This window comes from Mustela putorius, unplaced genomic scaffold (genome assembly GCF_011764305.1).
Source record: "Mustela putorius furo isolate JIRA1106 unplaced genomic scaffold, ASM1176430v1.1 tig00003987_pilon_pilon_pilon, whole genome shotgun sequence".
Lineage (NCBI taxonomy): Eukaryota > Metazoa > Chordata > Mammalia > Carnivora > Mustelidae > Mustela > Mustela putorius.
The window spans coordinates 2355680-2371033 of NW_025422126.1; the positions used below are offsets into that span (position 1 = coordinate 2355680).

Below are 15354 nucleotides of genomic sequence, written 5' to 3' on the forward strand. Positions count from 1 at the left end.
GGGGATCTGAGATTCTTAGAATCCTACAGTGGATACAGTGGCCAAAATGAATACCTCTAATGGGGAAACAGCCTTTCCAGCTAGAACTGCATGTATAGGGCTCGTAGCTACCTATCCTGCCTCCTGCCTCTGAGTTCCTATTCTCTCCTCTCAGTTCCTGAAGATGATACATAGAAATGACTATAAGCAGTAAATTATCAATTATCTAGGTAGCTATAGATAAAAGCAAGAATTTCTAAATAGCTTTATTGTGGCTTTTTCTATTAAATTTTAGTAGTGGTTTTCTACCAGGAATATCCCTATTTCAGTTCCCCATCAAGTGTTTGGTTATTTTAGGGCTGAGCAGGCCAAGGGCAATGCTAGCTCTAGTGTGGAGTACCCTTCAGTTTCTGGGTAAAATTCCTTCTGGAAATTTGCAAACAGCTTTGGGGAAATCTCCACAAAAAAAAAAAAAAAAATTGAAGCTCCTCTCTGAGCTGCATCCTTGGAAACAGGCTTCCTAATCATGTGATATCGTCACATCCTGATGTCCTGATCATGTGATATCTGACATCCCATCCTTACCTCATTCCACTGCAATTTATCAACTACTCATTATCCCTACAGGCCTCAGACATTCAGATCTCTTAGTCCTTTCCCTTTCTGAGGACCAGCCATAAAGTCTTTTTTTTTTTTTTTGTCCCTTTGTCTTCCCTACTCAATATATATTCAACAATATATATTGAGCACCTATTATATGGTAGGCACTGTTCTTGGAGCTGGGGACATATCAGTGAACAAAACAGTCCCCAAATTTCTGGTCTCATTGAGCTTATATCCTAGCAAATCATCTGCATTGGAAGTGAGTGGGCTGTTCCACTTGTACCATTGATGCTCCAGCATGATCCAGGAGTTCTGCTGAGCAGCTTTCCTGGGTTTACCAGTACCAAACTTCAAGCTCAAAGCAGAGACATGCCTGAAGAGAATCAAGAGAAAAATATCACTCCCTAGGCTGTAAATAAGTGCTAGATAAATTCAACATGTACAGTGTCACCTTGTGTGTTTGTTTTCCCACCATCCACACACACCCCCTTGTCTGTTTTCCTGATTTGTGAGCTGGTTAATATTGAATTTGGGAAAAAGCAGTGTTAAGGTAATATAGTTTACTTCTACCTAACCTTATATATAACAGGGATATAGTTCTTCCTTAGGCTTGGAAATGAAATGGAAGGAGGGGAATCCAGTGGGGAAAAGGAGAGAGGTGCCTGCACAAATGGGTATGCATACACATCCTCTCAGGTGCTGTGGCTAGGCCCCCTAGAAAAGGAGATGTCACAGTGTGAGTCTGAAATAGTATAGCTCTAATAAGAACAATGACAGGACTAACAAGGTAATACTTAAATATACTTTTCAGTGGTCTCAAGTCCCCCAAAATTATAATTATATAAGCTGATTGTGTCCCCACAAAGGGCTCAACCATGGAAGCTGAATCATTCAAACCTCAAAAATTAACTCTCCAGCACTAATTCTCCCCCACCCAAAGACCCAGGTTTCCCCACAGAGGTCTTGTGTTTCTGGGTCCTTCTGCTCTTCCAGGAGATATCTACCCTTTTCTGCTGGAAGCGCTTTAGGAGGCCCTGACGTATCTGCTTAGACTTGATGCAGTAAACAATGGGGTTCATGAAGGGTGGGACCAAGAAGTGCAGGTTGGCCATGAGTACTGCCAGAGCAGGATAGCTGTGTTTCTCTACTCGGTGCAGCACAGATAACCCCAGTTTGGGCAAATAAAAGATGAGAACAATGCAGAGGTGTGAGACACATGTGTTGAGTGCCTTGAACCTTTCCCCAGGTGATGCAATGCCCAGCACTGTTCGTAGGATCAGGGCATATGAGAGCATGATGAGGAAGGAGTCAAGGCCCAGTGACAAGAGGATGGAGACCAGGCCAACCAAGCTGTTGATCTGGGTGTCTGAGCAGGCCAATCCCACAAGGTCACAGTGTAGGCAGTAACAATGAGAGAGTACACTGATCTGGGGAAAAAGCAGACGTCGCAGGAGGATGGGTCCTGGGAGGTTGAGCAGGACAGCCCTCACCAGGATGGCAGCCCCCACTCTGGCCATGGCTGAGTGGGTCAGAATTGTGGCATAATGCAGAGGTTCCCGGATGGCAACAAAACGATCAAAGGCCATGGCCAGCAGCACACCAGATTCCACATAGGTGAAGGCATGGATGAAGAACATTTGTGCAGCACAGAGATCAAAGGGCAGCTCACGAGCACCCAGCCAGAAGAGCCGCATCATGGTGGGGAAGGTAGAGGCACAAAGTCCCAGATCAGAGGCTGCCAACATGGCTAGGAAGATGTACATGGGTTCATGTAAGGATGGATCTGTGCGGATCAGGAGAAGGATGAAACTGTTACCCAGGACGGAAACCACACAGATGAGGTTAATGGGGATGGAAACCCAATGATGAGAGGCTTCCAGGCCTGGAAATCCAGTGAGGAGGAATGTAGAATGACCAGAAGTGCTGGTGTTGCAGGAGAACATAGTGTTTCCAGGAGGGAGTTGTCCATCCTACAAGTAAGAGACATTCATTCATTTGATCATCACTTATATAAAGTCCCTAATAAGTGTAGTATGGAAAGGAAAATCTACCCCATAACCCTTTCTTAGGCCATGAAAGAAACCTCATTCCCCCTTAGAAGCCCATTTCTCTCCATCTCCTGGCTACTTTAGCCTTCTCTTTGGATATAGGGACAATGAATACATTGTAAGCATTGATCTCTGCTTACTGCTTTAGCTACTCAGTATCTTTTCTTGAGCCTAAACAACCTTCTTTATTCACTTAAGCTATACTCAAAGGCCTATCTCCAGAGTGTCTCCTCAAATTAAATAATGAAGAATGGAGAATAATTTTATGTCAAGATTTAGGTATTATGGTATTATGAATAAGCAGAAGAGACTCCATTTTTTATTTACTCTTAGAGGCAGGTTTTCCACAGCCCAATATACAAAAAACACTATTAACAAACAACACTAGAAAGGACACAGGCACACAAAGGATGTATTTTCAAAATCTCTGTCTGAGGAGGCTGGTTTTTTGGTTTTTCCTCTAGTGCTGTATAAAACCAACATTTTCTGTATTTCTTTTCTGGAAATTCCTTTGGGGCCGCATATAGGTTCTTTTGAATGTGTTCAATAGCGACAAATTTCTCTCCTGAGAAGATGGGTTGACTTAAGAGTAAGTATCCAAGAGTTCTTCAAGCTAAGTCTGGTAAACAAAATAGGAACTCAGATGATGTACTTCTGTTAAAATGCCATCTTCCCCAGGCCCATCTCCACCTCCCTGGCTGCTTGAAGCTTCTGACTCTGCTTTTGAGGCAGTCCTATGGACATGGACTCAATAGGAAGGCACTGTGCTCTGACATATCTCTTTCAGCCCTCTTGCCATAAAAGCTCTTATGATAGCCCCCAAGTACTTTGAAGTTCTCCTTTGTGTGGGCAGAAGGGTGAGGCTGACTGGCCTGAGGGTAACCACTTGAAGAGTTAGAGCAGCTGAATTTCCAGAACCCCAGGATTAATAAAGTTAAGCAAGGAGGCCAGAGTGTAGTGTGAAAGTTCCTCTGATCCCATAACTTCCCATCACACCTTCAGACTCTCCATTCTCTCCAGATTCTCTCTTCAGCAACAGCACTGCATCTTCCCTGTGTCTACTAACTTCACATCTGTTTGCATTATAAATTGAATGTCTCACAGAAGCACAAACTGTAATTCCCCTACTTTGTCCCCAGGGCTCACCCTCTAATACCTGCCAGGCCTTCCTTCCATTCCTGTTATCCATGAAATCTCCCGGGGAGGGGGGAGATCTGTTTTTTTTTTTTTCCCCCACTCTAACACATATTCCTCAAATCAGATCCCAATGAAACTACAAATTGTCATCATTTCTCTAGATATTTATGCCTCCTAACTGTCCTACTTTCTTCAGTCTTTCTGTATCCATTATCAAAATTTCCAACAGAATTCTCAGAAAACTTTTAAAAAGGGAAGTATGGACAATTAAATGAGTACATGCATAGAGAGGAAACAGTGATCAGATTTGTTATAGGAGGATGTCTCCTATCATAACTTCTTTTAATGATCTGGCCCCTCATTCTGAAGGATCAGGTCTAAGTAAGATCTTTATACTGGGGCAGAGAGGGAGAGACTTTGTCCATGCTAAATCTGTAACTTATTCTATCACCAGTTCCCTAAGCATTATAAACACTACTCATAAGATATCTTTCTACCAGCAAATTTACTATACTTGTTAATTCTTTTTTGTTAAAGTATATAAAACACATAGAAAAGCCTACCTGTAATTAAGTGTCAAGATTGAATTTCCTTGAAGTGAAACAGAACATTGTCAGCTCCCCAAGAACACTCTGGGACCCCTTCTGGTCACCCCATCCTCTCAATGATAACCACCTTTCTGACTTCTAATATCACAGATTAATTTACCTGTTAGAATCATGCAATATACACTCTTCTATGTGCCTTCCTTCGTTCAATTTTGTCTATTTGCTGAAAGGATGAATAGATGACTTGTCTTAAAAGCACTATCTTACTAAACTGACTTTCTGTTCTATGCTAAGCACTGTGCTAGGAAGTGGCATATAGCAATGAAAATTCACATAAGGCAGGGATAGACTAAAAGAATGTGGTTTTGTCCCAATGTGAGTGTATATGGATCCACCCATCAGTCTCTGATGATGATGATGATGATGATGGTGATGATAAGAACAGTTGCTATCATTTATTGACCATGTACCAGACACTGAGTAAGGATGTTACCTACACTCATAACAATAAGATGAGTCTCAGGTTGACTAAATTGCTGTAAGTGAACGATCCTGATCTCAGCTCAGCACTGATTCTCAAGACAGTGCAGTAGACAGTTTACAAAACTTGTCCTAATGTCAGGCAAGACATGCATTATCTGATAGACCAGAGCCCAAATGGAGGGGCTTTTCCCCTGTTCAAAAAAACACAATGGTCTATTCAGCAAAAGAGCAGCTTAGGGACCATCCAAAGCAACACTTTTGCCAACTGCCATTCCATATAGTGTCATTTTGTACAAAGCTTCTGTCCATAGCAGAGTGCAATGACAACCACAAGCCCACAGTCACACCTGAGAATAAGTCAGTGTCTGACATCTCAGGCACGTGGAAGCTGATCTCTGATTCCTAGGGATCTGTATATCAGTGTGCTAGTGTTAAATCTACTCTGCTCTACCCCATTTTTTTCCCTTATTTTTTTTAAGATTTATTTATTTATTTATTTATTTGACAGAGAGAGAGAGAGATATCACAAGTAGACAGAGAGAGGCAGGCAGAGAGAGAGAGAGGAAGGGAAGCAGGCTCCCTGCTGAGCAGAGAGCCCGATATGGGACTCCATCCCAGGACCCTGAGATCATGACCTGAGCCGAAGGCAGCGGCTTAACCCACTGAGCCACCCAGGTGCCCCCATTTTTCCCTTTTTGCTATGCTCCTTGCTTTCTTCCTTCTCCTTCATAGTTCTTTTTTCTTACAAAATAATGTAAAAGTCAGAAATAACACATTGGCCTTTTATAAATGTTCAATACACATATTGCTGGCTTAATCCTCAACCCTGTGGAGAAACCCTTTTTCCATTTTCTGATGAAAAAAACTGGGGTTCAGAGGGGCTAAGTGACTTTGCCAAGGTCTTGAAACTAGGTTGTGGATCTGGGGATTTAAATCCAAGCTGGCCTAAAGAGAAAGCTATTTGCTCAATTGCTTTATACAAGGAAGAATTGTTCTGGCACTTTATGATTATTAGGTGCCCAGCCCTCAAGACAATTTAAAGGCCAGTTTTTCTGTCCCCTCCCTCCAAAGCCACTTCCTCTAAAGCAGATGCAGAAGTTGGACACTGGAATGAGGTCCCCCAATAAAAGCAGTCTTCAGATCAGTCCAGCTAGACCGTTCTGCTCCAATCATTTCTAGTTTTTCTAGCCTTTTCACACAGATTGTGACTCATCCCCTGGAAGCAGTGGCCAAGTCCCCTTCCATAGCCCACCTGCACCCAAGACCCAAGAGTGTTGTGGTGGTTGATACAGGGAGGCTGCTCCCTCCTCTTCCACTCCTGTGCTGCAGGAGTAACAAGGAGTTCACCAAAAAGTAGTGTTCAAAGGACAAGAACACTGACATCACAGAGCATGAACACAGGGAAAGATTATAAACTGTTTAGCACATGGTAGGCACTGAAATGTAATAACAAGCATATTTCACATTCATTATCTCATGAAGTCTCCCTACTTCCAAAGCCTATTAGTGGCATCACACACACCCCTTCTGGAAATGGAGAAATAGTCTGAGAGATGCAGAAACTTGACAGGGACCACACAAAAGGTCCGCAGAAGGCCAGCTTCAAGCTCCATCCATTTGACTCCAAAGTTCATGTGGCTGTCCATTCCTCAGAATTCTCACCTCTAAAATCTTTGAAAATAATATTTATCCCTTGAGAGTATTGTAAAATGAGAATGCATGCAAAGCACTTAGGACAGTGCCTGGCACATAATAAGCACTTAAAAATGATAAAAGCTAATATTCGAGTATTAACTGCTTTGTAAGGTGGTTATTATTATCATTCCCACTTTGCTATGTGAAAACTGAGCCTCCAAGTCATTGGAAAACTTTCTTAAGATCATGAGGTAAGAAAGTGGATGAGCCTGGGTTCAAATCTAAGCAGTCTGACTCTAGAACTGTCATTTTTTAGCACGGTGTTATGCTGCTGCTTTGTGCTAGCTAGATTATTAGTGCCACAGATGTTCATCCCCAAAGAAGCTCAGGACTATAGATGTATGGGATCTCCTTGTTTACCACCCTTGCCTCCTCTCCAATCACTTATAATATGCATCAATCTTGAATTTCCCCCATAGAAAAGTTCTAAGTTTATAAGGGGCCCATGTGCTTATTAACTGTCCCTGTGCTGCATAATGCATAAGTTTAATTATAGGCTCATGGTTTAGGAAGAAGAACTTTCTCCTCAAAGTAGTAGTCTCCTGAGAAAGCAAAGGAGAAACATGATAATACTGTATCTGGAGGGGCGCCTGGGTGGCTCAGTGGGTTAAGCCGCTGCCTTCGGCTCAGGTTGTGATCTCAGGGTCCTGGGATCGAGTCCCGAATCGGGCTCTCTGCTCAGCAGGGAGCCTGCTTCCTCCTCTCTCTCTCTGCCTGCCTCTCTGCCTACTTATGATCTCTCTCTGTCAAATAAATAAATAAAATCTAAAAAAAAAAAAAAATACTGTATCTGGAAAGAAAAAAGAGGGAGACAGAGAGGGAAACAATGCAGAGCAGATCCTTCTGAGGACGGGGGTGGGGAGGGACAGAATTAAACTACACTTTCTGCCCCTCCGCAATCTTCCTCATTCAGGTTCCAGAAAGAATTTTTCTTTCTCTAGTCAGGGAATTCTGTGCCCACATGGCCTGTAGCTGAACTATGAGCCACTGAAAAGAAATAACCCAGCTTAGAGATGATTGGAGACACCTTCCCCTACCCCAAAAGATTTCTATGGCAACCAGGCATCAGTCCCCAGCACTCGAGGTGGGGATGTAAAGCTTTAAGCCTCTGGATTTGCCAGCTAAGTCCTAGGATTGAAGAAGCCCCAGGCCTGGGGCCAAGAGGAAGTTTATGGAAAAATCAGCTTTGGTATGGACAGCTCTAGTCTAGCAGAGACCAGCATCTTGGAACTAGGGATCCGAGTTTTTCCACAAGCCCATGATGCTGTTTTGCTGTAGTCAAAATTAGCTCTATCACTGCTCTGCTCAGAAATAAGCTTAGCATAAACCTGCCTGGGCCACACAGCTATAACTGGGCAGTCACAAATTGCAGGGTCTCTAACTCCCCAGAAATAACTCAGGCTCCTTCCACCTCCAGCTGCTTTCTAGCTGTTTGAAGTTGCTATTATGATTTATGAATGAATGGGGATGTGTGGGGAGATTTCCTGCCCTCCATACATCTTTCTTCCTCCTACCACATATAAAGAGAGATTCTCAGAGCCTATAGCTTCAATACAGGACTTAGATCCCAAAAGCTATCAATGAGATTGCAGTGAAATCTGAGTGGAGGAATAAAATCAGAGTTCCTCCAAAGGTTTTCATTTATGTATCAATTTAGGATCTATATAGTAATAAAAATCATTAAGTAAGTCTGATTCTATCAGTCTTTTCTAAATCACTTTAAATATTTTTTGAACAGTAGATCCCCTTCAAATTTAAGTATATCTGTTGCCTGATTTCAAAAATTGGCAACTATGAATCCTTGATTAGATTTAACTGATGCTGTCTGGCTATTTATAATGAGATGCCAAGGTCTGGGATGGGGTGGGAATATCTCTAGTACTGAATGGTATTAAATTTTAAACGATAGAATCATCCTGGTGTACAGGCCTGTACCTATCAATGTGTTATAACCCAGCCTTCTGTGATCTTCCCTCCAGAATCAACACACAAGGCAAAAGTGTCTGCGAAAGTGATCTCTCCAACTTCCTTGAGGGTTTTTTTATAACATGACTACTGTATGTTCTATTAAAATTATGTGTCTTCTCACATTAGCATTTCAGAGTTTGGGACAGGCTGGCCTCTAACCTGTATTTTATTCTGGATGGGCAGTACAGAGTAGAAGTATATACCAATAGACCCAGACAGCTTGGGTTTGAATCCTGGCTTCATACTACTGATCAGCCACATGACTATGGGCAAATTTCTTAACCTCTCTGTCCTAATGTTCTGACCCATAAAACATAATGAGTACTTTTCTCATTGAGTTTTGGTGAGGTTAAATGAGTTCATCAGGAAATCATAATCTTTTCAATGTTTACTATGATTATCTCTTACATAGCTGACTGCCTTCTTGACTTAGAATGAGATGGAAAGTGACCCCTCCATACTGGCCGAAACTAGTCAGAATATGCTGTTTCAAGGGAGGTTTGGTCACAAACCTGAACCCCAGACTGAAGCAGAGTCCATCCCCTATACCTGTCTTTGCCCCAAAATCAGAAACCCCATACTATGAGGCAGGAAATCTGTCAGATTCAGCCTGTCCTACAAGAAGCCTCTGCAGGTGAACCTGGAGATTCATCTATAGCTCATTTGGCCCAGATTTGGCCGGGTAATTGAAGACTGAGAAGGAATGGTGTTTCCTATTATCATGAAGTAACCATGTTTCTCAGCCCAGAACAGCAAGGAATGGTCTAGCTCAAAAGAAGGCATTGATTAATGTAATAACTCATTACAGATGTCCACCCAAGCCTATTATGTTATAAGAAAAAAGGATCAGCAAAAGCCTTAAAGTAACACTCATATCTTGGGATTTGGAAAGACCAGAAGGGTGGTTGCCAGCCCTAAACATAGACTGTTCAGTGTGGCCCAGAGGCAGAAATGCTGAAACAGGCTGAAGCTATAAGGATTCCTCACCCTGGACCCCAGGTTTGACCTTCCAGTGCCAGTACTCACCATCGCTCCAGAGTGGGAATCTCTTTTCATCTGTTCCTCTGTTTGTGAAAAGCATTTTTTTGGCTTTGTCAGTAAAGACCAATACTTTATAATCCTCCTGATGGAATTAGGGGAATAACTGGTCTTCTGGGATCCAAGTGCAAATCCAAGAGATTTTCGTAGTTGAACTTCCTGAACCCCCTGAGTGCTGCTAGGCAGCTCTGGGACTTGGAACGAAGCATCAAGCAGAAAATCCTGATGATTTTTCATAGGGGGCATCAGAAGAATACTAAATTGTCCCAGATTGAGCACCTGCCTTTCCCAAAGGGCCAGCCCCATGAACAGCCTGGTGACAGATGAAGGCAGGTAGAGACCAAGAGGATAGTTAGAGACCAGGGCACCCAACTGTCCTGCTGGAGCACCAGAGGCCATGAAAAATTTCCATTTCTAGAAAGAATAGATATAAGTTCTTTCCAAATTCTCCCAAAGAGAAACCCAGGTAGTGTAGCCAAAGAGATGTGCATGAGTGCTTCATACATGGGGAACATGTTAGGAGAAAACAGTTCTCTTTTTGCCCATACCTAGGGAATGAAGGTGGTTGAAAATGAAGCTATAATGATGAAGCAATGTCTCTCTCTCCTGGTAATACCCTCTGAGGTCACATATCAAGCATGATGTAGTAGAAAAGCTGGGATCTATTTCTGGATCTGTCACTTACCAACTGTGTGGTAATGAGCAAATTAACCCCTTGAGCCTTTTATGCTTTACTTATAAACTAGGAATAAGGCTTATTTCATAGGATTGTTAGAATTATGCTAGACTATGAAGGCATGCAGTAAAGGACTTGGCACATCATATAAGCTCCATAGACCCTCCTTTCCTTTCCAGTAGGAAATCGAGAACAGGCTTTCAGTAATGTCTGGACACCCCTATCTTGCCCATCCACAGGTCACGTTCCCCCTAACATTCATAGAGGTTTGGGTAGGGTCAGGAGTGGGAGGGAGGTGGTTTAAATAAACTTTTTATTTGAAGATATTTTCAGATTCACAGAAAAGTTATAAAAGCCATGTAGTTTCTATATATCTTCCCCCCTACTTTCCTTAATGTTAACAACTTACATTTGTTGGAACTAAGGAATTAAGAGTGGTACGTTACTAGTAACTAAAGTCCAGATTTTAGGTTTTGACAGTTTTTCTATTAGTATTAATTTTTTGGTCCTAGATCCAGTGCAGAGAACCATAGTGCAATTAGCCATCATGTCTCCTTAGGCTCTTCCAATCTGTGATAGTTTCTCAATTTTTACTTGGTTTTTGTGACCTTGAGAGTCTTGAAAAATATTGGCCAGTTATTTTAGAATGTCAGAGCATTTAATTCACTAACTTCAACCATCCCCTCTTCCTTTCTCTCTAACATGGGAAGGGGGACGATATAGAGGTAACAGCCTACCCCACAGGATGTCCTGACTCCTCTTTATTCCACTCCAGGTCCTAGTGTGTCCTGCAGATTCAAGAACAGGACATTTCAAGGTTCTGTCTGCTTGAGGCCAATAGCATCTCCTGAGGTTTTCTTAGTGGTTTTCCCAATTAGGAGACCAAGCTCTCTCCTCCATGGGATGTACCCCAATATAAGGTTTTCCCATACCTACCACACACCCCTTTTTCTCATTCATTGAAATCTTAGAAATTTTTCAGTTTCTTGTGTTTCAGGCTCTAAAAAGTTGACATGATTTTTAATAGAGTCTTAACTATTTTTTTTAATTAACTATGTTGACATTTTGGGCATCTTTCTGATGAAATTGTTTCTTTAGCTTTTCTAGCTCTGCATTCTGAGATGCATTCTTTGCCTTAAAGCTAATAAATATGGCTAATATTAGGTTGTCTCTCAAATCTGGAGTGGGAGGGAAGATGGTAAATGGAAGTAGATGGATGAAACCTAAGAGCAATTCCATCTGCTCCTGAGAGACTATTCTATTCACTCTAAAGTCTACATTATCTAGTAGTCTTTGAAATGGTTCGCAATATTGGGGTTCCACTTTACCTACAGATTAATCAGGTACCAATCCTATCCTAACTTATGCCTCCAGAAGAAAGTAAAGTATGTGTAAAAACTAAAATGGACTCTTTAGTAGACAAGAGAGAAATAGAGAAGTCTTTATATAAAGAAAATGTTATTTGAGTTGAGACTGAGAAGAGTTGGCCTTAAATATGTAGAAATAAAAGGCTTGCTGGTGTGGGGGGGGGGTACCTGGGTGTCTCCGTCAGTTAAGCATCTCCCTTCAGCTCAGGCCATAGTCCCAGGATCTTAGGATTGAGCCCCACATCAGGTTCTCTGTTCAGCGGAGAGTTTGCTTCTCCCTCTGCCCCTTATCCTGCCCATGCGTTCTCTCTCTCTCTCTCTCTCTCTCTCTCTCCCTCTCAAATAAAGAAATATTAAAAAGCCTTGCCAGGACTGTTGTTAAGATCATTGCATATGGAATCAAACAGGACTTAAACCCTTATTACTAAACTAGATACCCTGTGCCAGGTACCTATACTCTAAATGCATCAGTTTTAATTAGTAATAATTAAACCTATCCAGTGGCTATTGATCAATCTCTGCTCCAGTGACCTGTTGCCATTCAATGGACTTCTGTGCAAGGGTCCATATGAGTAGAGGTAAACAGAGAAGCCTCAGTGAGGGGAAGCCCATGCTCAGTTAGAGCCTCCATCCCTGCTGCTCTGGACAGATAAATAAAAGGCCAACTCTAAGCCTGAATTTTCACTATTTCTAGAAGAACCTAGATAGTCTTCTAGTGGCACATTAGTTGCATTGAACCAACAGCAATTTGTCCTCACAAAATAGGTAGTAATATTTCAAAGACAGATTCATCTTCTCTCCTACACTGCTTCTTCCAGCACTACCATTTTTAGACTTAAACCATCAGGATATCCCAACATCACTTGTAACTGAGCAACTGACTTTGCAATTAAAGAATTCTGATAATAGGATTGCCCTATGGAATGCATTAGTCTTACAACATACACCATCAGCCAGAAAAAGTTGGCCCAATAAGACTATGAGATGCCCTGCTAAAGGCACAGCTATGACACCAGTTTGGAAACCCCAATGTATCACATAGGAAGGTTGTCCCATAAACTCTGATAAGTGATTAAAATCAACAAATATTTTTTCATATCTACTATATACACACACTTCAGAAAAATCAAGGGGCCCCTATTATCACCAAACTAATAGCTCCTTTATAGAACACTTTCTTTCCATCCCCCAATATAGTGCTCAGCCTGTTTAGTAAAAAAAAAAGGGGGGGGCACAATGACAATGACTAGGACTTTCTACCAGAGTAAGCAAAGCTGGTTCTAATAAATTGGAATTCGCAACTATCCCTTGGCTCTGGGGCTTCTTCAGCCACTGATAAATAGAGGATGGGGTTTCTATACTGGCTGTAGTGAATTATCCTTATTACCAAGAAGAATTCAAGTGGTTGGTACATAATGGACCAAGAAGGACTATGCCTAAAACCCAAAATATACATTGGAGAGATTCCTAGTTATGATTGCCTGATGGCAACGGCCAGTGCATTAAAGACAAGAACATTAAGGATACTGATCCTTCAGGAATGATTTGGTTGACTCACCAGGAAAATAACACTGGAGGACTAAGGTACTGGCAGTGAGTGAGGGGAAGTTGGAATGACTAGCAGCTTTGGTCTTACAGCTAGTACCAATACTGAGCTTGCCTGTGTTCTATCCATCAGTTTAGATGCATATTATTGAATATTACCAAAGCAACCCTGTGTTATTTATTAATATCTTTACTTAATAGGTTAAAAAAAGGAAACTCAGAGAGATGGCACGTGGCTGGTAAAGAGCAGGGTTAGCCCTGAATCCCTGTCTGCCCTATCATGGGATCTGTGTTCTCTTCTACCACATCCAACAGTGGCTTACTCACTGCCTATAGGAGTGAGTGAGTGCAGTGATGTGAAGCAGAGCATTTTCTGAGTGTCTGCAAAATTCATACATGGGTCTCTTTCTTTGGTTTTTTTTTTCCACTTTGCTTTCTGGAACTATGGTCCAGGAATCAAATCAGTACAGTGATGCAACTTGGATGTTAGATGTCACCTGATAACCTTCCACTACACAAATTCTCTTAAAAACAGAACTGGAAATTTCAAAAAGGCAAGAAGTATTTTTAGGTTCCCTAAATCTATAGAAAACATTAAGCAGTTATACAGGGACAAATATATATATATATATATTTTTTTTTCCCAATTATTCTGTATATATATATATATATATATATAGAGAGAGAGAGAGAGAGAGTTGGAAGGAATTGAGAGTCATTCTAGTCTCCTCGCCCTTCCTTTTTTCCCCTTCCTCCTCTACAGCTTATGACCACATCCCTCCCAGCTGCTCCTACAACCTCTGCTTGAGCTGACGGGGCAGCCTTTTATCTCTGGGCTGTCACTAAAATAAGTGTCTTCCCTGACCTTTAATTCTCATGCATCTACTTACTATGCCACTTCAATCAAGTCACTTTACTCCATTCAGACTCCATGTCCTCTCCTGGGATGTGAGTTTAAGAATTCCTAAATCACTAAATTGTTATGTGGCTTAAATCATACAACCTGCCATAGCAACAGTATTCACAGTAGTCAAAAGATGGAAGCCACCCAAGTGTCCATTCACAAATGAATGGATAAACAAAATGCATTTATAAACATTGGGATATTATTCAGCCTTTAAAAGAAAGGAAATCCTGCCACATGCTACAACATGGAGGAAACTTGAGGACCTTTTGTTAAGTGAAATAAGCCAGTCACAGAAGAACAAATACTATATGATTCCACTTACATTGGGGCACCTAAAGGAGTCAGATTTGTAGAGACTGAAAATTGAATGGTAGCTTCCAGGGGCTGAGGGGAGGGTATAATGGGGGAATTATTGTTGAACAGATAACAGTTTTCAGTTGGGCAAGATGAAAAAAGTTCTGTGGATGGTGCTTTTGGTCACATAATGAAGTGAATGTATTTAATGCCACTGAACTATATACTTGAAAACGGTTACAATGGTAAGTTTTGTTTACTACAATTTTTAAAATAAAAAATAACCTCAGAAAATCCCTAGTTCAGTGACAAGTACACAGTTGGTGCCCAGTAAATGTCAATTCCCTTCTTACCAGTCACTGGTGTGACACCTGCCTTTGGGTCATGTGGAATAAATCCCTTACCCCCTGATGTTAAAAGAATATCAAGTCTTTGGGCACCTGGATGGCTTAGTAGTTAAGCATCTGCCCACAGCTCAGGTCATGATCCCGGGGTCCTGAGATCAAGCCCCACATTGGGCTCCCTGCTTGGGAGGAAGCCTGCTTCTCCTTCTCCCACTCCCCCTGCTTGTGTTCCTGCCTTTACACACACACACACACACACACACACACACACACTCTCTCTCTCTCTCTCTCTCTCTCTCTCTGTCAAATAAATAAAATCTGGATGGATGGATGGATGGATGGATGGATGGATGGATGAATGAATATCGAGTCCTTCCTCAAATGGACTTGTTTCTGGAAGTAGGAAGCTGAGGGTGGCCTGTAAGAGAGACCTCCAGGCGCTGTTGTCGCCATCCAAACCTCCCTAAGGGCAGCTCCCGTAAGTGGGCACGGCACAGCACGTTGGTATGGAGTGATGGTGAACAGTGTCAAAGGAGGCAGCATGACTCCTCCATATTAGATGCGATATTTTTTCTTATTAGATACTGAGGACATGAGAGGGAGCGGGAAGCAAGGACGAAGAGCTAAGGAGCTCTCACTAGAGCCAGCCTGGCTGCCACCACCTGCTGCGCCCTAGCTCCGCCCCAGCTGGCTGGTCACGCTCTCCTCCCATTCTCCGCCCC

General features: G+C 42.1%; 1 protein-coding gene across 1 annotated transcript; it reads right to left on the reverse strand.

Moving 5' to 3' along the window:
* Window positions 1–1487: 1487 nt before the first annotated feature.
* On the reverse strand, window positions 1488–2525 carry LOC101690219 (olfactory receptor 51G2-like). The gene has a single exon (XM_004768227.2). The coding sequence runs from the start codon at window positions 2523–2525 to the stop codon at window positions 1488–1490; it is 1038 nt and encodes a 345-aa protein (XP_004768284.2).
* Window positions 2526–15354: the final 12829 nt, after the last annotated feature.